General features: G+C 37.3%; 1 protein-coding gene across 1 annotated transcript in view; it reads left to right on the top strand.

The window, feature by feature from the left end:
• The window catches only part of LOC107027486, a 36,918-nt gene extending 23,911 nt beyond the window's left edge, over window positions 1-13,007 (top strand). The window contains exon 7 of the mRNA XM_015228643.1: window positions 12,933-13,007. Coding sequence (XP_015084129.1) covers window positions 12,933-13,007 — 75 coding nt within the window. The remainder of the gene's footprint in view (window positions 1-12,932) is intronic.
• The last annotated feature ends 10,804 nt before the right edge of the window (window positions 13,008-23,811 follow it).

Below are 23,811 nucleotides of genomic sequence, written 5' to 3'. Positions count from 1 at the left end.
GAATTTAACGCCCGACATCGTCCGACCGTGTGTGCTGCCTATGAGCGATTATAGCATTGCCACGCCCGACGTTGTTCGACCGTGTATGTTGTCCAAGGGCAATGATGCATGCCACGCTCGACATCGTCCGACCATGTATATGCTTCCCAAGGCCTATGATGGCCTCCCACGCCAGATGTAGTCTGACCGTCTGTGATGTCCAAGGGCCATAATGGCATGCCACGCTTGATGTAGTCTGATAGTGTGTGTTGTCCAAGGGTGATGATGGCATGCCACGCTCGACGTCGTCTGATCATGTATACTTTCCAAGGGCAATGATGGCATGTAACGGCCGACGTCGTCCGACCGTGTGTGCATTCCAATTGGGATGATGGTATTTCCATGGGCGACGTCGTCCGACTGTGTGTGTTGGCCAAGGGTTATGATGTGATGCCACGCCCGACATAGTCCCATCGTTTGTGTTGTCGAAGGGCGATGATGACATTGCCACGGCCAACTTCGTCCCGTCCTGTGTGCTGACGATGGGCAATGATAACATGCCACGCCTAACGTCGTACGACCGTCTATGCTGTCCAAGGGAAATAATGGCATGCAACACCCGCATAAGTCCAACCATGTGTTCTACCCAAGGGAAATGGTGGCATGCCATGTCCTATGTCGTCCGATCGTGTATGCTTCCCAAGGGCAATGATGGCATGCCATGTCCTATGTCGTCCTACCGTATGTGTAGTACAAGAGCGATGATGGCATGCTACACTCGACATAGTCCGACCGTGTGAACTGCCCAAGGACCAAGCTGGCATGCCACACCTAATGTCGTACCACTTTGTGTGTTGTCCAAGGGCAATTATGGCATCTAAAGCCCTATGTCGTTCGACAATTTGTGCTGCACAAGGGCGATGATGGCATGCCACGCCCGACAACGTCTGTCTATGTGTGCAGTCCAAAGTCGATGATGGCATGCCACGTTGACGTAGTTTGACCGTGTGTGCTGTCCTAAGGGCAATAATGGCATTTAAAGCCCTACATTTTTGACCGTGTGTGCTTTCCAAGGGCGTTGTTAGCATTGCCAACATCGTCCGACCGTGTGTACAGTCCAAGGGTGACAATAACATGCCACGCCCAACGTCGTCCGATCGTGTAATCTTTTCAAGGGCGATGATTGCATGCCACGTTCGACGTCCTTTGTCCTTGTGTATGCTATCCATGGACAATGAAGGCCTACCACGCCCGACTTCGTCAGATCGTGTGTGCTGGCTAAAGGCCATGATTGCATGCCACGCTCGATGTAGTCTGACAGTGTATGTTGTCCAAGGGCGATAATGGCATGCCACGCCCAACATTGTCCCACTATGTGTGTAGTCCAAGGGCGAAAATGGCATTTTGCGCTCGATGTTGTCCGACCGCGTGTGCTTCCCTATGGCGATAATGGCATGCCACGCCCGACGTCATCCGACCGTGTGGTCGTGCCCAATGGCCATGCAGGAATGCCACGAACGACGTCGTCCGATTGTGTGTGCTGTCCAAGGGCGATGATATCATGCTATGCCTGACGTCGTCTGATCGTGTATGCTTTCCAAGGGCAATGACGGCATGTCAAACCCGACATCGTCTGATCGTTGGTGCATTCCAATGGCGATGATGGCATTGCCACAGCTAATGTCGTCCGACCATGTGTGCTGGCCAAGGGTTATGATGTCATGCCATGCCCGACATAGTCCGACCGTGTGTTAATGATATCATGCCGCGGCCAACTTCGTCCCATCCTGTGTTCTGACCATGAGCGATGATAACATGCCACGCCTGATGTCGTATGACCGTCTGTGCTGTCCAAGGGAAATATGGCATGCAACGCCCGACGTAATTCGACCGTGTGTTCTACCCAAGGGCAATGATGCCATGCTACGCCCGATGTCGTCCGACCGTGTATACTTCACAAGGGCAATGATGGAATGTCACGCCTGACGTCATCTGACCGTGTATGTTGTCAAAGGGCGACGATGGCATGCGAAGCCCGACATCGTCCGACCCTGTGTATGTTGTCCAATTGCGATAATAACATGCCATGCCCGACATCATCTGATCATGTGTTAATTCCAAGGGCGATGATGGCATGCCATGGGTGAAGTAGTCCGACCATGTATGTTGTCCAAGAGCGATGATGTCATGTCATTCTCGATGTCTTCCGACTGTGTGTGCTGCCCAAAGGAAATGTTGGCATATCACGCCCGACATCGTCCGAACGTGTATGCTGCACAAGAGCAATAATGGCGTGTCGCGCTCGACGTCATCCGACCGTGTGTGTTGCCCAAGTTCAATGTGGGCATGCCATGCCCACATGGTCCAATTGTGTGTGTTTTCCAAGGGTGATCATAACATTTCACGCTCGACGTTTTCCGATCGTGTATACTTTCCAAGGGCGATGATGCGCCCGACATTGTTCGATCTTTTGTGCTACCCAAGGGGGATGATGGCATGTCGCATCCGATGTAGTCTGATCGTTTCTACTATCCATGGGCGCTGATGGCATGATACTCTCAACGTCGTCTGACTGTGTGTGTGCTTCCCAAGGACCATGATGGCATGCCACTCCTAATGTCGTCTGACCGCGTGTGTTGTACAAGGGCAATGATGGCATCTAACGCCCCACATTGTCCGACCGTGTGTGCTGCACAAGGGCAATGATGGCATGCCACGCCTGATGTCGTTAATCTGTGTGTGCAGTCCAACGGCGATGATAGCATGCCACATTGACGTTGTTTGACCGTGTGTGGTGTCAAAACGGCAATGGTGGCATTTAACGCTAAACGTCGTTCGACCGTTTGTGTTGTCCAAGGGCGATGATAGCATTGCCACGCTCAACATAGTTCGACCGTGTGTGCAATCCAAGGGTGATGATAACATGCCACGCCCGACGTCTCCCAATCGTCTATGCTGTCCAAGGGCAATGATGACATGCCACGCTCGACATCGTTCGACCCTGTTTATGCTTCCTAAGGGCAATGATGGCCTGCCACGCCCGATGTAGTCCGACCGTGTGTGTTGTTTAAAGGCAATGATAGCATGACACGGCCAACGTCGTCCCACTGTTTTTGCTGTCCAAGGGTGAAAATGGCATGTCACACCTGACGTCATCCGATCGCATATGCTTCCAAATGGCGATGATGTCATGCCACACCTGACGTCGTCCGACCGCATGTGCTGCCTAATGGCGATTATGGCAGGCCACGCCCGACGTCATCCGATTGTTTGTGCTGCCTAAGGGCCATATGGGCATACCATGCCCGACGTGGGATGATCGCATGTGCTGTCAAAGGGCGATGATGGCATGCTACGTATGACGTCGTCCGACTGTGTGTACAAAATTAGGGGAAATGTAAAATTTAACGGGATAAAAGCTCTTTATCATATAATTGATTATCTAACATTAATATTGACATTCACAGATATTTTTACCAAGTTATTTTGAGCTCAAAAATCTATTTTATTTTATCAAATTAGAGCAATAAAGAATTATAATTTTCTTCAAAATTGGGAGAAATTCAAAATTTAATGGCTTAAAACACATTTTTCAAAAAATTGGCTCATCCAAACCGCCATAGGTTGTTTATTCGCGTAGATCTAGAAAAAAATTGATAAAGAAAATCGCCTCAATCGAACATCCGAGTCAAAAGTTATAGCCCTTTGAAATTTCATAAATTTGCAACTACTTTTTTTGAGTTTCAATCTTTGATTTGGTGAAACTTTGAATGATTGAAACTTTGGGCTCGAATATCCGTTTGACGCGATTTTTTTTATTCTGCATATTTTTTGAGATATACGTGGTTATATCCTTAATTTGGTTTAGTTTTTTTTTAAAATATTGTTATATTCTTATTTAATAGAATAATATAAATGTAAAACTAGAAAAGTAATAAGTTTCGTGTCGGATTAAGTTAAAAATGAAAGACTAGTGAAACGCGATGTGAAAATCAAGAAGACACATTAGATTAGTATGAGTGCGAAAAATATGATCGATGATGGCATGCCACGCCCGACATAGTCAGACCGTGTGTGCTGACCCAGGGCAATAATGGCATCTAAAGCCCGATGTATTACGACCATGTGTGATGCCCATGGGCGATGATTGCATCACACGACTGAAGTCGTGCGATCGTCTGTGCTGTCCAACGGTAATGATGGCATGCCCCGCCCGATGTTCTCCGACCGTGTGTGCTTCCCAATAGCAATGATGGCATGTCACTCACGACGTCGTCCGACCGTGTGTGCTCACCATAAGCGATTATGGCATGGCACGGCCGACATCGTCTGACCGTGTATGTTGTCCAATGGCCATGATGGCATGCCACGCCGATGTCGTCCAATCTTTTGCATGCTGTCCAATTGCGATGATGGCATGCCACGCCCGATTTATTCCGACCGTGTTTGTTGTCCAAGGGCGATTATCGCCTGCCACGCTTGACATTGTCCCACTGTGTGTGTAGTCCATGGGGCAAAAATGGCATTTTGCGCTCGACGTCGTCCGACCGTGTGTGCTTCTTTATGGCGATGATGGCATGCCACGCCCGACATCATCCGACCGTGTGGTGCTGCGTAATGGCCATGCGGGCATTCCACGGCTGACGTCGTTCGATCGTGTGGTGCGATCCAAGGGAAATGATATCATGCCACGCCCGACGTCGTCTGATCCTGAATGCTTCCATGGGCAATGATTGAATGTCACGCCCGACGTCATCCGATCGTGTGTGCATTCTAATGGCGATGATGGCATTTCCACGGCCGACGTCGTCTGACCATGTGTACTGCCCAAGGGTTACGATGTCATGCCACGCCCGATGTAGTCCTATCGTGTGTGTTGTCAAAGGGCCATGATGGGATTGCCATGGCAAACTTCTTCCCATCTTGTGTGCTGAACATGGGTGATGATAACATGCCACGCCTGACGTCGTACGACTGTCTGTGCTGTCCAAGGGCAATGATGGATTTGACAGGACCGACGTAGTATAGCCGTGTGTGCTACCCAAGGGCAATGATGGCATGGCATGCCCGACGTCGTCCGAACGTGTGCGCTGCACAAGTGAGATAATGGCATTCCACGCCCGATGTTATTCGACCGTGTGTGCTTCCCCAGTGCCATGAGGGCATGGAATGACCTACGTGGTCCAATCGTGTGTGTTATCCAAGGGCGATGATAACATTTCACGCTCGATATTTTTTGATCGTGTATTCTTTCCAAGGGCAATGATGGGATGCCACGCCCGATGTTGTCTGATCATGTGTGCTACCCAATGGCGATGATGGCATGCCACATACGACGTACTCCAATCGTGTGTTCTATCCAAGGGTGATGATGGCATGCCACTCTCGACGTGATCTGACTGTGTGTGCTGCCCAAGAACCATGCTGGCATGCCATGCCTAATGTCATCTGACCGTGTGTGTTGTACAAGGGTAATGATGGCATCTAACGCCTGACATCGTCCGACGTGTGTGCTGCACAAGGGCAATGATGTCTTGCTACGCCCGACGTCGTTCGTATGTGTGTGCAGTCGAAAGGCGATGATAGCATGCAATGTTGACGTCGTTCGACCGTGTGTGGTTTCAAAAGGGCAATGATGGCATTTAACGCCCAACGTCATCCGACCGTGTGTTCTTCCCAAGGGCGATGATAGCATTGCCATTCCTAACATTGTTCGACCCTGTGTGCAGTCCAAGGGCGATGATAACATGACACACCCGACTTCTTATGACGGTGTATGCTATCTAAGGGCGATGATCGCACGCCACGCCCGACTTCGTTCGACCCTATGTATATTGTCCAAGTACGATGATGGTCTGCCAGGCCCGACGTCGTTTGACCGTGTGTGCTGGCCAAGGGCCATGATGGCATTCCATGCTCGACGTCGTCCAACCGTATGTGATGTCACAGGGCATAGATGGCATGTCACGCCCGACGTCGTCCTACCACATATGATGCCTAATGGTGATGATGGCATGCCACGCCTGAAGTCATCTGACCGTGTGTGCTACCCAAGGGCCATGCGGGCATGCCATGCCCGACGTCGTCCGATCGTCTATGCTTTCCAAGGGCGATGATGGCATGCCACGCCTGACATCGTCGCACTATGTGTGCAGTCCAAGGCCGAAAATAACATTTTGTAGTCGACATCGTCCGACCGAATGTGCTGCCGTATTGCGATGATGGCATGCCACGCCCGACATCATCCGACCGTGTGGTCCTGCCAAATAACCATGCGGGCATGCCACGAACGACATCGTCCGATTGTGTGTGCTGTACAAGGGCGATTATATCATGCCACGCCTGACGTCGTCTGATTGTGTATGCTTTCCAAGGGCAATGATGTCATGACACGCCCGACATCGTCCGACCGTGTGTACATTCCAATGGTGATGATGGCATTGTCACGGCCGACGTCGTCCAACCATGTGTGCTGGCTAAGGGTTATGATGTCATGCCATGCCCAGCATAGTAAGACCATGTGTGCTGGCCAAGGGTAGACATTTCTTACCTTATGGTGCGTGCCAAAAAAATTAAGGAATAAAATCTTAAGGAAAGGTCTAGAGGGCAAAGAGCAATAATGGATGATAGTAACTATTCACATTCTAGGTCCGGTGGATGGGGCCATTCAAGATGTCAAAAAAAGTTCTCTCGGTAATGTTCTTTCAGTTCCCTTCAAGTCCTTACAATGAGAGGGACTCTAACTCAAAACGTCAAGTATATGGAAATAGGCCTTCAATGCCTACTTGTACTCAATAGGGGAGAATTCATAATGGGAAGTGATTAGCAGCGTGCACTGCTTGTTTTGGAAGGGGGAAATGGATAATATAAGGATGTTGTCGTAGGGCTTAACCCTGTCCTTCTTCCAATCTAAGTAGTTCAGGTGGGAATGCTCTTAAGAGAAACTGTTGCTATGCACTCCAAACTTGAGGTAATCAAGAGACTTCCCCGGATGTGGTGACAGACATGTTGAGTTTTTTGAGATGATGTGTATGCTTTACTTGATCCAGGTGCTACTTGGTCATTTTGACTCCCTATGTCCCCATGAGATTTTATATGCTTCCCAATTTATTGTGACAATCTTCATTGTGTCGACCCCTATTGGTCATTCTGTGGTGTTTAAGATGGTATATAAAAGATGTTCCATTTCCTTATCCAATAGAGATTCTTTGATGGATTTGGTAGAACTTGACATGAAAGGTTTTGATGTAATCCTTGGGATGGATTGTCTACATTCCTGTTACTCTTCAATAGATTATAGAACTCGTGTAGTCAAATTTCAATTCCCAAATGAACCTATCCTTGAGTGGGAGGGGGGAAACTCTATTCCTAAAGGTCGATTGTTTCTTTCCGTAAAGCTAGGAAAATGATTTCTTAGGGTTGTATTTACCATATAGTGATGGTGAGGGTAAGGGATCTGGAGTCTGAAACTCATATTCTTGAGTTTATCCCTATAGTAAAATAGTTTTAGAATGTTTTCCCGATGATTTACTCAGTATTCCTCTTGAAAGATAAAAAGAATCCGGTATTGAACTTTTTCTTGACACAAAACCTATCTCTATTTCTCTGTATAGAATGACTCCAGTAGAACTTATGGAGCTGAAGGATTAGTTAAAGGACTTATTTGATAAGGGTTTCATCTGAATGATTATCTCTTCATGTGGTGCTTCGATTTTATTTGTTAGAAAGAAAGATGAGTCCCTTCATATGTGCATCGATTATTGACAATTGAAGAAGGTGACCATTTAGAATAAATATCCAATTCCGAGGATAGATGAGTTGTTTGACCAACTTCAAGCCTCATGTTATTTCTCCAATACTGATCTCCATTTGGGTTATCACCAATTGAGAGTGAATGAGTAAGATTTTTCGGAAATGACTTTTAAAACTAGATACCGTCATTACGCGTTTTTGTTATATCATTTGTTTTGACAATGCTCCGACAACATATATGGACTTGATGAATTGGGTATTTAAATATTACATTTATATATTCGTGATTGTGTTCATTGATGATAATTTCATTTACTCGAGGAGCGAGGATGACCACATTAATCATTTGAGGATTGTGTTTTAAATCCTTAAGGAAAAGACAACTTTTTCCTATGTTAAGAAAATGTGAGATTTAGCTAAGGTCCACAAATTTTTTGGGCCATATTATTTCAAATAAGGGTATTATGGTGGATCCTATTAAGACGGATGCGCTCAAGAATTTGCCTAGACCTCTATCACCGACACACATTAGTAGCGTCTTGGGTTTGGCCGGTTACTATAGAAAGTCTGTTAAGGAGTTTTTCTCTATTGCTTCTCCGTTGACGACTTTGACTCAAAAGAAGGCAAAGTTCATATGGTCCAAAGCTTGTTAGAAAAGTTTCCAATAGTTGAAAGATAGACTTAGTTTCGATTCGTTGTTGACCTTACCGCAAGGGATAAATGATTTTTGTTTAATTCCTATGACTCTCGAGTTGGGTTGGAATGTATGCTCGCTTATGCAAAATGGAAAGGTGATTTCATATGCTTCAAGGCAACTAAAGTTTCATGAGAATAATTATCCTCCCACGATCTTGAATTAACGGCCATTGTATTTGCCTCAAAGATTTGGAGACATTATTTTATGGTGTCCATGTTCACCAACTATAAGATTTTGCGACTTCTGTTTACCCAAAAAGATATAAATCTTCGACAAAGAAAGTGGCCTTAGTTATTGAAAGATTATGATATGTGTTTTCTCTATCAGCCAAGTTAAGCAAATATGGTGGTGGATTCCCCTAGTCTTTAATCCATGGGTAGTGTTACACATGTTTATGTGAGGAACGAGTTAGTTCCTGATGATCATAGGTGTCATGACGCAGTGGTACACACTGATGTAGCATGGCATACCATACACCGAAACGGTCTCACACAAGCCCTTGGCATATCATGAAAGATAATAGATAAGTATGAAAAATTTAATACTTCATCCATACAATCAAAATCTTTATAAAGCAAGCAGATGTCTTTCTACACTGTGTCTCAAACCATTTAAACTCAACTTGAATTAAAAGCCTTGGGACACAAACCATACAATAGTCTAAATCATGCAATAAAACACATAAATGAAATTGTGGATTTTGTCCTCGAAGCTATGAGGACTCACAAAATCTTGAACTCCTTCATCCTTAGAATCCCATCTCCAAGAATAGAACTCAAATCTCCAAACCCTAAAGTTGATTAGAATATAGGCAAAGTATGCATTAGTAGAAAATGTACAGAATATGTTAGCTAGCATAATCATAAGAGCATAAGGCAAGCGTTAATCAACCTATGACATAATCCACAATCATATGAAATACACCATAAAACATCACTTATAATCATAAGATATAATATCATATCATAAGTATAGTCTCCAACATAAGAATCTTAGAAGCATTATTCAACTCTTAGTCATTTATACAATAATAGGACTACACTCATATAACCTCAAATTGTAAGGGTATTTAAACGTATTCCATATACATGGTCAAGTCTTAGGTTTTTCTACCATAAGGGCACTATTCTTGTAAGTAACATGAATGTGCACTTGTGAAATCCATGAAAGGCATCCCGTTCTACGATTTACACTAAGCTTAACCTTATAGTCATCATAGTCATACTAACACTCATTTGGTCTCATTATTCGGTTACTCTATATAGACAAGGGAACTATGACCTTAAGTCTATCATATCAAGGAAGGACATTATGGCCACAATCCATCAAACATAGATCATAAGCATAAACCACATAACATATGCATTACATAAATCATACCACCTAAAAGGAAAATACTAATAGATACCTTCAAAGAATTTTTAAAGAATATTTGTTCAATTCATGAATAAGATCCCATACTCTCATCCGTATTAAGTAAATATCCTTAAGTAACCATAGTTCATATCTCATATTCTTATTCATACTACTACCATGTTGGGGACATAAGCCTTAACCGACATAGATCATGTGAACTAACATGGAATCCGGTGTCTACCCCATACAAAAAAATGGTTGTTCCACTTGCCGAGGGTAGAACTGAACTCTTAACTTAGGTGATCCAATCGCTAAGTAACCTATGTGGGAACATAGTTATGTTATAAGGAGATTACTAGTAGAAATCCCGACTCAAGTAATGTTGAAGGTTTGTATCTTATGAGATAGCTACTTTGGGAACCAGGACACAACTAATGTAAAAGGTACCTATTTGGAAAGCTGGACTCAACTAGTGTAAAAGATTTAAAGGGGAAGTCGGACTCAACTAGCCTGAAAATTTCAAACAAACCTAACTCGTTAATATCAAGGACACTCAATGACCTTGATATATAAGCACATAATCTTCCCCTTGGGAGCAAGTCTATACAAACTCCTTTGAGCATCACTTTTTGAAATTCTAAGGTCGAAGCAATTCATCACTAAACTTTCAAATCTATCACACAATGTGATTCTAAACAACGTTACATTAAACTTTTACCCTTCATAGAGGAGTCTATTCAGTCAACTCTTCGAGGCGTTACTTAAACACCCTATTGATCAAATCTATTGACATACTTCTAAAAACAATCATGACTAAGTCGGGTTCTACCATGAAATACACATAACCATAATACAACCCATTCATACTAAAGAGAATATCAAAGTCTATCTAGTCACCTAGCCCTAATTGGCATGACAACCAAACTTTCTCCCCCACTCTTTGTAGCATAAGCCCTTCGAGTGGTCGTATCCTAAATACCACCAGATAAAGGAATTTGAGAGAGATCTTATAGAGTTAAATTCTATGGCACAACTTAGATAATGAAAAAGTGATATTTCTTAATTATCCAATAGCCTCCTATTATTAAATGTGGTGCACCTCACACTTATGAACAACACTCTCTAGATGTGGTATGAAACAATCCTAGAATCATTCTAAACATTGTGCTCAATTTAGGAATTTTATCACGACCTAGGGGTACACCCTAGATGTAACATGGTTTGCTTGATCCCGAAGGGGTCTTATACATGACCTTAGTATATATTGAACATAAGATAATAGAAAATTACATAAATTTTATAACTTTTTCCATACAATTGAAATCTTTGTAAAAGAAAGGATAATTCTTTCTACATTGAAATTGTCTAAAACCATCTAAACTTAACTTGTATTAAAATCCTTGGGACACAACCCATACAATAGTCTCCGAACATGAAATAAAAGGCATAAAGGAAATAGTGAATTTTCTCCTTTATGCTATGAGAACTCACCAAAACATGAAATCCGTTCACCTTAGAAACTTATCTCCAAGAATCTAACTCATGTATCCAAACCCTACATTTGATTAGAATGTAGGATAAGTACACATTAGTACAAAATGTACTAAATATGTTAGCTGGCATAATAATAAGAGCATAAGACAAGTGTTAGTCAATATAAGACATAATCCATAATCCATAATCATATGTAATACTTCATAAAACACCTTTTCTAAGTATAAGAGACAATATCAAAACTATAAGTAAAGTCTCCAACATAAACATCATATAAGCATTATTCACCTCTTAGTCATTTATACCATAATAGGACCACTCTCATATAACCTAAAAGCATAAGCGTTCTTAAACATAGTTTATATACATGGTCAATTCTTAGGATTTTCTACCGTAAGGGCACTATTGTCCTAAGTAACCTCAAAGCACACTTATGCAATGGATGAAAGGCATTTATAAAACCATTTTCACAAACAATAACCTTGAAGTCATCATAGTCATAATTACCTGCCTTTGGTCTCATTATTAGCTTACTTCATATAGGCAAGGGAATTATCACCTCTAGTCAGTCATATAATGGAAGTAATCTAGATCAAGACTCCATTAATAATACATCATGATCGTAAGCCACATAACATATTCATTACATGAATCATAAAACATAAAGAGGACACATTGTAGATACCTTCAAAGCATACTTGTGCAATGCATAAATAAGATCCCATACTCTCATTCGTATTAAGTAAGAACCTTAAGTCACCATTGTATATATTTCATATTCTTATATAAAACACTACCATATTAGGTACATAAGCCTTAACCAACAGAGAACACGTTAGCAAACATGGAATCCGGTGTTTATCCCACATCGAAAAGGGTTGTTATATTTGTTGAGGGCATAACAATACTCTTTGGTTAGGTGGATCCAATATCTAATTAATCTATGTGGTTACATAGTTATTGGTTAAAGAGATTCCCACTAGAACACTGAACTTAACGAAAGTAGAAGGTTTCCATCTCATGAGATACATACTTTGGGAACTCAGACTCAACTACCATTTTGAATGCTGGAATTAACTAGTGTAAAAGATTTGAAGGGGAAGCGGAACTTAACTACTATAGAAGTTTCCATCTCATATTTACATCCACTCGGTTCTAGGCATTAAGTCCCTTGGAGTTCATATTAATGGGATTTTTAGCAAAATAATATAAAAAGCAAGAAATTGTTACCAACTTTTTTCTGCATCATATTCGGTAACAATCTATGAGTCTTCAAATGCTACAATTAAAGATCAAAATCAAAACCAACCTAAATCTCAACTCAGAAAGAGTAAAAAAGTGTTTAGAATGTTGAGGATCAAAAACCTTGGTTGGACAATATAGAAAGTTCTCAAAACTCCAGTTGTCTTTTGTATTCTTTTGAAAAATACTTTTATACATTATGAGAATTTATGCTTTGGAGACACTCGGAAAAACTCAGGCATCATTGACCAGGTCAGCAATGCGTCGAGTGCTCCTTTTGATAGCCTTCTTGTCGAGGATTTTCATCACTTCTTTGCTGTAACTCTAGGAAGTTATAGTCGGCATCGCCGATCCATTTGGCGCATTGCCAAACCATAATTTCTCTAGCTGAGTTGGTCTGTTTCACGGACAGGTCATCTATAACTTTTGGAAAGTTGAAGAGCCACCCAGCGACTCGCCGAGTGGCTTTGGCGAGTATCAACCTTGATTTTATTCATCTTTTATAGCTTTTTTGCTCCTTTTTTCATAGTAATGTTGTTTCCTTGCTCTTTTGCCTTCACTGATGCAAATTATAATTTTAACATCTGTTTAAAGCATAAAATAATAATTGAGGACACACAAACTTTGAATATAAAGCCCTATATGAGCTGAAATACTTGGCTCATTAGAATATAATATTTTCCCTACACCGAAGCTTATGTGGATTCACTAACTAAGGTCTATCCGAGACAATCTTTGTATTGTAGCACATAGGTATGGGATAAGGATATTGGTTGTAAATATGTGACCTCAAGCTACAGGAGAGCTTCCATCTCAACATTTTCTTGGTGCAAAAGCATAAATACCATGGAATAGTCATAATTTTTACTTCAATTATTTTTCATGGAAGTCACACCAACTAACATATCTATGTTAAGTTACTTTAGAATAGCTCCTACAACCTGATTCTATGTTATTTGAGATAGCCTTTCAACTCTTAAGAATCCTTATGTTAGAAACCTTTTCACATACATGTACATGGTAGTATGTGAGGAATTATGTTACAACCACAACATACAATAACATACAAAACTATATATGCTTTACTCATAAACTTAAAAAAAATATCAGTTTCATAAAGAACATGTATATCTTCATAACTCATCTTTCATGATTAAAAATGCACATTATATCATTATGGCTAAGAAAACGTTGATTATGCATGGGTTCATGGGGAATCATATTTTAAAACATGGAATTATCTTAATTAATGCATAATAGCTTATAAAACATCAAATTAATTAGCATTGAAAGGACCCCTTGACATAGAAGAAAACAATAACTTCAATTGGGGATTTATAGCTTCAAAACTGAGGAATTTAGGAACTTGTGGAGGAAAGTGCTCCTTAGATGAAGACTATCATACCTTGATTCCAAAAACTTGAAATCAATTAAGGAATTGGAGACTTGATTCAAAACCCTAGCGTTCTTCTTCAATTTTCTAGAGAGAGAAATATTTGAGAAGATGACTAGATCATCTTTGAAAATTTGAGAGAATGAACTGATTTTGGGTGATTTTGTGGGTAAAAATAATTATATAATGCTTCGGGAATAATAAAAATGATATAGTATTGAGTTAAGCTCATTAGGAAAAGACGCAAAAGTCTCTAGAGTAAAAATTTGATGGACACACTTGATGGTGACCTTCACTACTCGTCATAGGCACACATACCATATCACCGTTAGTAGTCCTTGACTAGTGGCTAGGGGACAAGGCCCTATTGCAGTCCTTTTGATGAACTACTTGATGACCTATCAACCTTGAAGGAATATTAAGTTAAATCAATAGCGAGATGTGTACCTTCTAACTTTAAGCGGAAGTCGTCGATCTGCTTCTTTGATAGGTTGGTGCTCAAATCTGTCTTTGAATCACTAGGAAACAAAGATTTGTGTTCACAAACTAGAAGTCTGCTTTGTGTGTTGATGAATCTGTTTGAGAAATTCAATTCTTTATTTATTGATTGATCGGTTAGTTTTTGCTTTTTTTGTTTCACACATTTTCCTCTACGTTTTTAACCTTTCACAATAAGTATTTTAAGGACAGGTTTAACAGTTACAAACAGTTACTTTGTAACTTTTTTCCCTTATCCTTTTTAAATGGATTTATCCAAAACTAATTAATTAAATAATTAATTGGATAAGGCATAAAGAAGATAGGGTTGGGTCGGGTCGGTCCACATAGGCGACCCATGATCCAAAACTTACATCTCCCACATTGAACATGACAGACAGGACCCAAGTCAACATTATATCAATCAGATATAAAATTCATATGATAAATAGTTCGTGCGAATTGTGAGCATGAAGAAATTATTCTTAAGGTTTTACAAGTCTTATATATGAATTGAATCACATGTGGAACGAATTCACTACTATTAAAGGACACTATTACTTAAAATACCCTGACGTAATTCATTACTTCAGTAGTTACTTATTCAATCACTCAACCTCTTAAAGAGGTGAACTCGAGTTCATGTTTAACTTTATACACACAATTACACTTGAATGTACTAGCCGACTTATGTATACAAGTTGAATTACTCATTTAATCATCTTCCCTTTCTACTCGAATCAACTCTGTTCCATATCAACTTGTTCTTAGACATGTATTGCATTGCCGAATCGCTCATCGCTATTGGTAATATACTAAGGTAGCAATACCGATTGAAATTTCAAGAAACAGCAAAATGTCAAAGGGTATTTCATTAAAAAGTTAAATTTAACTTTTATGGGTCTCACACAATGAAGAATTTGGTACATTGACCCATTAATTGCTAGACACACATTGTATGAAACACGTGCTATGATGTTTACACCTTTAGTTGGTGTATGTGTTTCATTCTTTTGATTATTCAACATCGTGTAGGCTTTGGTCTAAGTACCTCCAGATGTTTAACCCTAGTTTCTCTCTTCAATGATCCTTAAGCTCAAATCTGGAAAACCTTTGTCTTGATTATAAAACAAGTGATTAAATGATCGTGAAATTCCTCTCTTCATGTTACCTAACGTAAGAGGCGATTGCTCGAGTGAGAGATCCAATCTCGCGACTAGTTTGACACATTTTATATCTCACATACCATAACATGCATACTACATTTAAACATAAATTCTATTGTTTTATATAGAAGAGAATATAATAACATTCTAGTTCGTATACATACTGAAATATCGTCTACGTAAACCTAGAGCTTTAAAATGTTTTTCAAACAAGTCTCTAGAGATGACCTTCTTAAAAAAGGATCAACAATCATTTCACGTGTATGAATGTATTGTAAAGTTATTTCTCCACTTGCCACTACGTCTCCCACAAAGTTATACTTGATTTCAATTAGTATGGTTGTTATTTGATACTTAGGATCCTTTATGTACACGATAATTTCTTGATTATCATAATATAGAATCATTGGATCCTTAGAATTCTTTTCTTCTATCCAAATGTTCAAATTATCTCTTTGACCAAACATCTTTTTGTAATGCAGACACACATACCACAATTTCAGATTTCATGGTTGAAAGAGTTGTGCAAGTTTGCTTCTTACTTTCGCTGAAATAGTACCACCATTTAGTAAGAGCACAAAACCGGATATTGATGTTCTAGCATCCCTGTCACCAGCCCAATCAGTATCTGTATAACCTTTTATGAATTAATCAAATCCATTATAACACAGAATCTCATCTGCAGTTCTTTTCAGATATTGGAATATTATCTTTAGTGCTTTCCAGTTATCTTTTCTATGTTTGGATTAATACCTACTAACTAGACTCAAGACATAACAAGTGTTTGGGCAAGTACACATCATATCATACATCAAACTCCCAACAGCTCTAGGATAAGGAACTCGAGTCATGTCTTTCTTTTCATATTCAGTATTTGCACTCATTTCAAGGCTTAAAGTTTCACTCCTTGCTACAGGAGTATCCATGGGTTTGTAACTATACATTTGAAAACGTTCCAAATATATAAGTTTCTTGAGATAAACTCTAAATTTCTTGGAGCTACTTCTTTGAATATTAACACCCAATATGTAATCTGTTTCACCCAAATCTTTCATATCAAAATGATTTTGATAGTCATGACTTGGCAGTTCTTACATATTTCAAATTATTTTAATCCAATAAAATATCATTTATGTAAAGAGAAAGAATTATAAAATTTCAATAGGAATTTTTCACATAGATACAATGGTCTTAATCAATCATGGTTAAATCAAATGACACCACCTCCTTATGAAATCCTAGATACCACTACCTTGAAGATTGCTTTAGGTCATAAATTGATCATTTCAATTTTCATACTTTCTTTTCTTGACCTTTAACAACGAAACCTATAGGTTGTTAAGCATTCTTCACATCCATTTGATGTAAATGCTAAATCTAAACGTGCAATCGTAGCTAAAGTAATCGTATAGATGCAAACTTCACAACTGGTGAAAAATTTTCTCAAAGTCTATTCCATCTTCTTGAGTAAAACATTTTAGCAAACAATCGTTCTTTTGTCTATCCATTGACCCATTCAGTATATGTCAAACTTTATGAATCCATTTGTTCCCAATAGCTTTACGTTCCTTAGGAAGGTCAACTAGTTTCAAGACTTGATTGGTTTTCATGGACTCTAATTCTTCTTTCATCACTTTTAACCATCAGCCTTTTTAGGGCTCGATAATGTCTCTGTCGCACAATAAGGTTCATACCATTGTGTATGAGGTACAAAGAAAAAATAATCCTTAATCTCATAAGATCATTAGGTACCTTTTCTTTTATTCTTACGAATTTGAAGTATAGATTCCTCTATAGGATTTTGGAATTCATAACTCCCACTTGGACAAGGAATTATTTCTTGATCCATTGAATTATCAAGTTTGTTTTATAACATCATCTGATCTTCTGGATTCAACAGTTCGTACAAAGATTCTATTTCATCGATTTCACCCTTTTTGGGAAAATCATTTTCTGAAAATCTGACATTTCGTGATACAATTTTAGTAATACTTCTATCCTCCAATTTGAGTAATAAAACCATCCTCCAATTAATCTATGAACACATACCCTTTGGAGCATTCAGAGTACCTTATATTTCTTTCCTTTTGGACATAGTTTTCAAAATTCACTAAAATGATCTTAATGTAAGTTGCACATGCTGCACAAACACCCGGTCGAAGATCATTAAGGTTTGTTTTATGGCTAGTCCAAAGTTCATAAGGAGAGGAAGACACTGATTTTGAAGGAACTTTGTTCAATAGATAAGCCGCAATCATTAATGTCTCCCCAGAAAGAGATAGACAAATTTTCCTGCGCCATCATAGATCTTATCATGTATACTAATGTCATATTCCTTCTTTTAGCTACATCATTTTGTTGAGGTGTATGAGGAGTAGTTAATTGACTGATAATACCCTTTTCAACAAATAATTCCTCTTGTCTCTCTAAAAAAAATTCTTTTCTTGGAATTTGTTTTTTCTTTTTTCTTAGAAGATCCATCTTCAGTCCCTTTGTCTTTCCCATTCCTTTTTAAAATTTTCTTAGGCTTCAAAACCTGAAGATTTTTGTATCACTGGACTCTTCCACAAAGGCATTAAAATGAGCTTTAGCAGTACCAAATCACTCATCTTCAAGTTTAACATGGCGTGCAACTTCACAAAAAAGTTTTGATATATCATTATGGATCTATTTAACCTTGAAATGTTCTCATTTATTGGGAAGAGACCGAATTACTACTTGAACTTGTTCCTCATCTTCAAAAAAACATGACCAATACTCTTAAGTTGAGCTACCATATTTGACATCACCCTAATGTGTTTTGCAGTATTACCCTCATTTGGTTGATACAAAACATGATTTATACCTTCCAGAGCATTGTTCTCTTCCAATTCATACCATATTGTACGACTCCAGTTGTCGTAATCATCACCATCAAGTAATTCATCTTCGTTTAAGTCTGTAATGATACATTTTGATGTCATGTATGTTATTGGCATATAATTAGGCAAGAATTTTGATAATTATGTATGTGACATACACATTCAAGCATATCAATTCTCATAAAGGTTTCATTGTTAAATGTGAAATCGAAAAGACACGTAAGCATCCATTCTTCATCTAGGAATTTAATATTTAACCAAAATTTAAATTAACTTCCTCATTTGTACACTAATTTATTTTAGACTATAACACATATTTCCATGTCTAATTATTAAACACTATATGATATTGTGCAATGGAAAAATCATTCAACTATCCGAAAATAAAAGAGAATAAAACTAATATATTCATATTAAAGCACAATCAAAGATGTTCACTTCAATATTTAATAATAAAAAAATAAAAATAATTATTCTAATAAAAAAAGGAGTATGTGGATACACTGTGAGTGAAGTCTTACTCACTTATCTCCTACTTTTACATAATACTTATATAATTCTTCATTATCCCTAATTTTGATTCTAACTTCATCAATTCATTCTTCTAGTATCTTGGAAAGGAATGCTACAAGACATCATATCCTTCCATCTCTGGCATTTGAGAGTCACTTAAAATAAGATTTTCAAATTTCATGACAAAGATCTAAAGGAAATCGATCAAAAAATCAAGGAGATCTATCTTCATAGAATTAAACTTTCTTAAATCTTTCTCTATTTGCCTTGGAATGGTTCATCCATTCCTTAACATACTTTATGTCTCTTTCGGAACACCAATCTGTGCGACTTCTCCCCCTGGAACCCATGTCTTACGGCTGTTTGTTCCTCTACCTCCTCCTATTGCTTGACTTTGAGAAGTCCCAATTGGAGTAATTTGAGCATGTTCCTTTTCAGCCATAACATGAAACGAGAACAAAACAAAATATGGTTAGTACCATTTAATCTGACAACATATATCACAAAGTTCTCATAAAAGGCAAGAAACTGTTTAAGGATCATAAGGACTAAACGAATACACAAGACCAATAAGATCCTAAGGAGGACACATATAAAAATAATCCTAAACAATACTCTAATTTAAATTTTAAAAAATTCCTTAAAAGACATTTTTTTTCAGCCCAACTTAAAAAGTTCTTCTCTATTATAATATATTCTAAAAAAACTTAAAACGAGAAAATCATAAAGAAAATAAGTTTCTACCCACAAACTGCTTAACAAAATTCCATATTGCTTTAGACAAATGTAGTTTTTCGAAAAATAGTCAAAAACAACAAATATTTTCAACAATCCATATCTGACTCGCTTTAATACCATTATTCTATTATAATATGTTTTCTGAAAGCTATGCATAACCAGATTATGAGAAAATGTTTTTTGACCAAAAAATTGTAATTGCAATTTTCAGATCGCTATAAAACATAATAGTTTTTTTCGTAAAAAATGTAGAATTATTTTATTAGTAAGAAAAGTAATCCTATCTCTTTCACGAGTTACTTTTCAATATTATTAATCCACATTTAAACGTAAAAAAAATTAACTTCTTTTTAAACGAATTTCTCTCTATTGAGTAATTTTTAAAAGAAATGTCTTAATTTAATTTACTATAAACATACAAAGTGAATAGCCAAGAGCGCAACACATCGTGAGATTAATAACAATGGATCTGATACAAATGAAGGAATATTAAGTTAAATCAACAGTGAGATATGTACCTTGTAATTCGCATTGGAAGTCGTCGATCTGCTTCTTTGACAAGTTCGTGCTCAAGTCCATCTTTGAATCACTAGGAAACAAAGATTTTTGTTCATAAACTAGATGTCTTCTTTGTGTGTTGATGAATTTATTTGAGAAACTCAATTCATCTCTTGGTTTTTATTTTTCTGTTTCCCATTCTTTCCTCTATGTTTTTAACATTTCACGTTCTGTACGAAAAAACTCCTCCTAGGAGTCTTCTAAGAGGAGATTGAACAGTTACTTTGTAATCCTTTTTAAAAAGAATATCCATAATTAATTAATTAATTAATTGAATAAGCCATAAAACATATCGGGTTAGGTCGGTCCACATGAGCAAACCATAACCCAAAACATACAAACCTCTCCTTGGTCTATCTAGGCCTCCATAGGAGGGATGCATGCACATCAGGTCCTGTAGACTTACAATAGTCCATCGTCTCATAGACTATGGTCCCCTTCACGACCCTTCTAGTTCTCGGTGGAGGGTTCCATGGTCTTGTTTTGGCTTGTTAGTTTCCCACTTTCCCCCTTTCTAGCCTTTCTCGAATCCGAGGTGCTACACACTATTTATACTATTTTAAAGAGGCATACGAAAAGCTTAGTCATAAACATGATATTAGCCATGAAATTTATGGAGACAATAACCATCTAAATTATCGAGGAATATCATGGGGGAAGGTTATTGGGGTGTGAGAATTACCATACATTATGGAGATGTGGAAGTTAATATAAATTTTAATAATCTAAATATAAGTTGTCTAAAATGATCACATGGTCTCCTAAAATAGTGTATTGAAAATTGCATGACGGCGTATCTCAAGGAAAAACAAAGTAGTATTACTCGAAATTTTTCTCCATATGTTTTACAAGATAACTGTATCAATTTTTTATTGTTATTGTTATCTTCTCAAGATTGATTTATCTTTCCAAAGTATTTGAGCCTTATGAATTCATTAAAATTAGAACCCTACACTATTTAATACTCATCACACACACATACCATATAGTAAACTTGCTCTGTGTAATCCAAAAAAAAAACTTTGTAAATATCTGATTTTGTAAAGATAAAAAAAATTAAAAGTAATTTTTTTAATAAATATGAATATTGATAATTTGAACTTGACATTATAAGCCTTTATTATTTATTTCTGTTGATTAAGGACGTGATTCTATAGATTGAAAGATTTGATCGTTCAAAAAAACGGTAGATGTTTTGAAAGTAGCCAAATTTTGTAGAACTTTTATGGGGAAGAGTCGGGGGTGGGAGTAGGGCTTATATTAGTCTATTCTTCTAGTTTTTGTTGTTGTTGTTAATGTTGTTGTTGTTGTTTTTGTTGATGTTGTTGTTGTTGTTGGTGGTGGTGGTGGTGCTGTTGTTGTTGTTGTTGTTGTTGTTGTTATTGTTGTTGTTGTATATTTATTATTTATTACGTGAGTAATATTTTATACTTGTTTGGTTTATTTATTATTACTTGTTCCTTCATTGCTTGTGTCTATCTTCCCTCTTTACTACAATTGTTTATTCTTATTATTTTACATTTTTATTGTGATGTCATATTATTCTTGCGATTATGTTTCAATAATTATTCTTATGAGTCGAGGGTCTATTAGAAACAATCTCTACCATATAAACATAGAAATATTACTTTACATATGTCATGATATTCTGATGCCCACTTATAAAATTATACCGAAAATATTATTATTACCTACCTAAACTCAAAATAAGAATAGTGAAAAAGGGGATTTAGCTTGATTTGTACCTTGGTTTCAAGGGTGGTTTCCCTTTATTGTACAAACAACACCAAGGCGCTCATAGACTTCTCTTGGATAAACTGCTGATTATATACTTTACTTAGTCTCTAAATATCTATCTATCTATCTATCTATCTATCTATCTCTCTCTCTCTCTCTCTCTCTATATATATATATATATACACACACAAACAAATGATTTTTTCAAATTTAATGGGTGCAACTGCACCGAACATGCAAGTGTTGGTCCACTTTTGATTGTAGATTATTCTTGTACGATTAAATAAGTTGTTTAATTTATAGGTTTATATTTCTCAATAGCATAATAATGCATTTTCATCCTAACCAACCTCTATAAAATTAAAGGATAACATTAAATTTTAACTCTATCTATTTTATGCATGCTAAAACACTAAAGGTATGATAAACGTTATGACAAACCTCTATGACAAAAAATCATTTGTCAGTAAATTATTATTTTATCCAATTTAAGTTATGTATAATATTTTAATTTTTTATCCATTTAAAAAAGAATATTTCCACCTTTGAACAATGCTGAAGCTGAATAGCGTTCTAATTACAGATAGGGACAATTCAACATAAATGGAGGCCTAAAATAAAATTAAATCAAAATTTATACGTATTTATTCAAACATAATTTTTATTTAAACATTTTAGAAGAAAATTACAACTTAATACTTTTAACATATAAATGATTTCTTTGATGTTCCTTTTACAATTATTAATGTTAGGTAAAAAAAATTCAATTCAAGGTCGAAAACATGCTTTCACTAATACAATCATTATATGAATTGTTAACATAATTTTATATGTAATAAGTTGACAAAGTTTAATAAAGATGAGAATTAGAACTATAAATCCTTAGTCTAAGATATTGATAACTTGATCCTTACTTTATTAAGCTTGTTGTAGTTTTTGAAACTTTAAAGAAGCTAGTAGAAAATAATGTGCAATTTACTATGTTTAACCTTTTTAAAACTATTAATTTTGTTTAAAGTAAAAATTTGAGGCCCCTAAAAATTTTAGATTTTTGGGAATAAGGCATACTTTTTATTAATTGAATCATTTACCCGACCTTGATTACATGTTCGATAAAACATAGTTTAAATCCAGAACACTATATAGCAAGATAGTAACTTCTATCCTATTTTATATGTCCAAGAGAAAGATGTCGAAAAAAATATATTGGTTTCATAAATAATTCATAAACAACCTAATAAGATATTATTTCTATCTTTGAATCAATAAACTCAAAATTTTGAATTCATAAATAAAACATTAAACATTTTAGTAGAAATACTATTTTATGAGATAACATTACAAATTTTGTTTCTTCTCCTACTCGTACCATTAGAGGAGGTGCCAACAAAAAGAATCTTCAATCTTCCAGCTCTTTTCTTTTCTTTACCAGAGGTCCCATATGAGCCGCATTTCAAGGAATCCATCAATTCTTCATCCTGCTTTATTTCGACGTCCTGCAATTGATCTTTGCAATAAACATGATCTTCCAATGCTATAATAAAACACACTTAGTTGGTGTGTGAACACAATTTGATTGAAGTTGAAAGAAGATATGTATTCAGAGTGCAAGAGGATCGTTTTTTGACAAATTTTTATCAACATATATCTTACTTTGAAAAATAAAAAAAGTTGAATTCGTGTAAATAAACAACAATAACAACAACAAACTCACTCTAGAGTTTATACATACCTTACATCTACCTCATACATATAGAGAGGTTATTTCTTGTAGATTGTTATTTGCAAATAGTGAACTCAACAACAATAACGATATGCAAAACTTAAGAATTTTCTAACAGTAGAATA

This window comes from Solanum pennellii, chromosome 8, assembly GCF_001406875.1.
Source record: "Solanum pennellii chromosome 8, SPENNV200".
Lineage (NCBI taxonomy): Eukaryota > Viridiplantae > Streptophyta > Magnoliopsida > Solanales > Solanaceae > Solanum > Solanum pennellii.
Note: the sequence above shows the minus strand (reverse complement) of the source record. Positions and strands in the feature narration are given on the sequence as shown.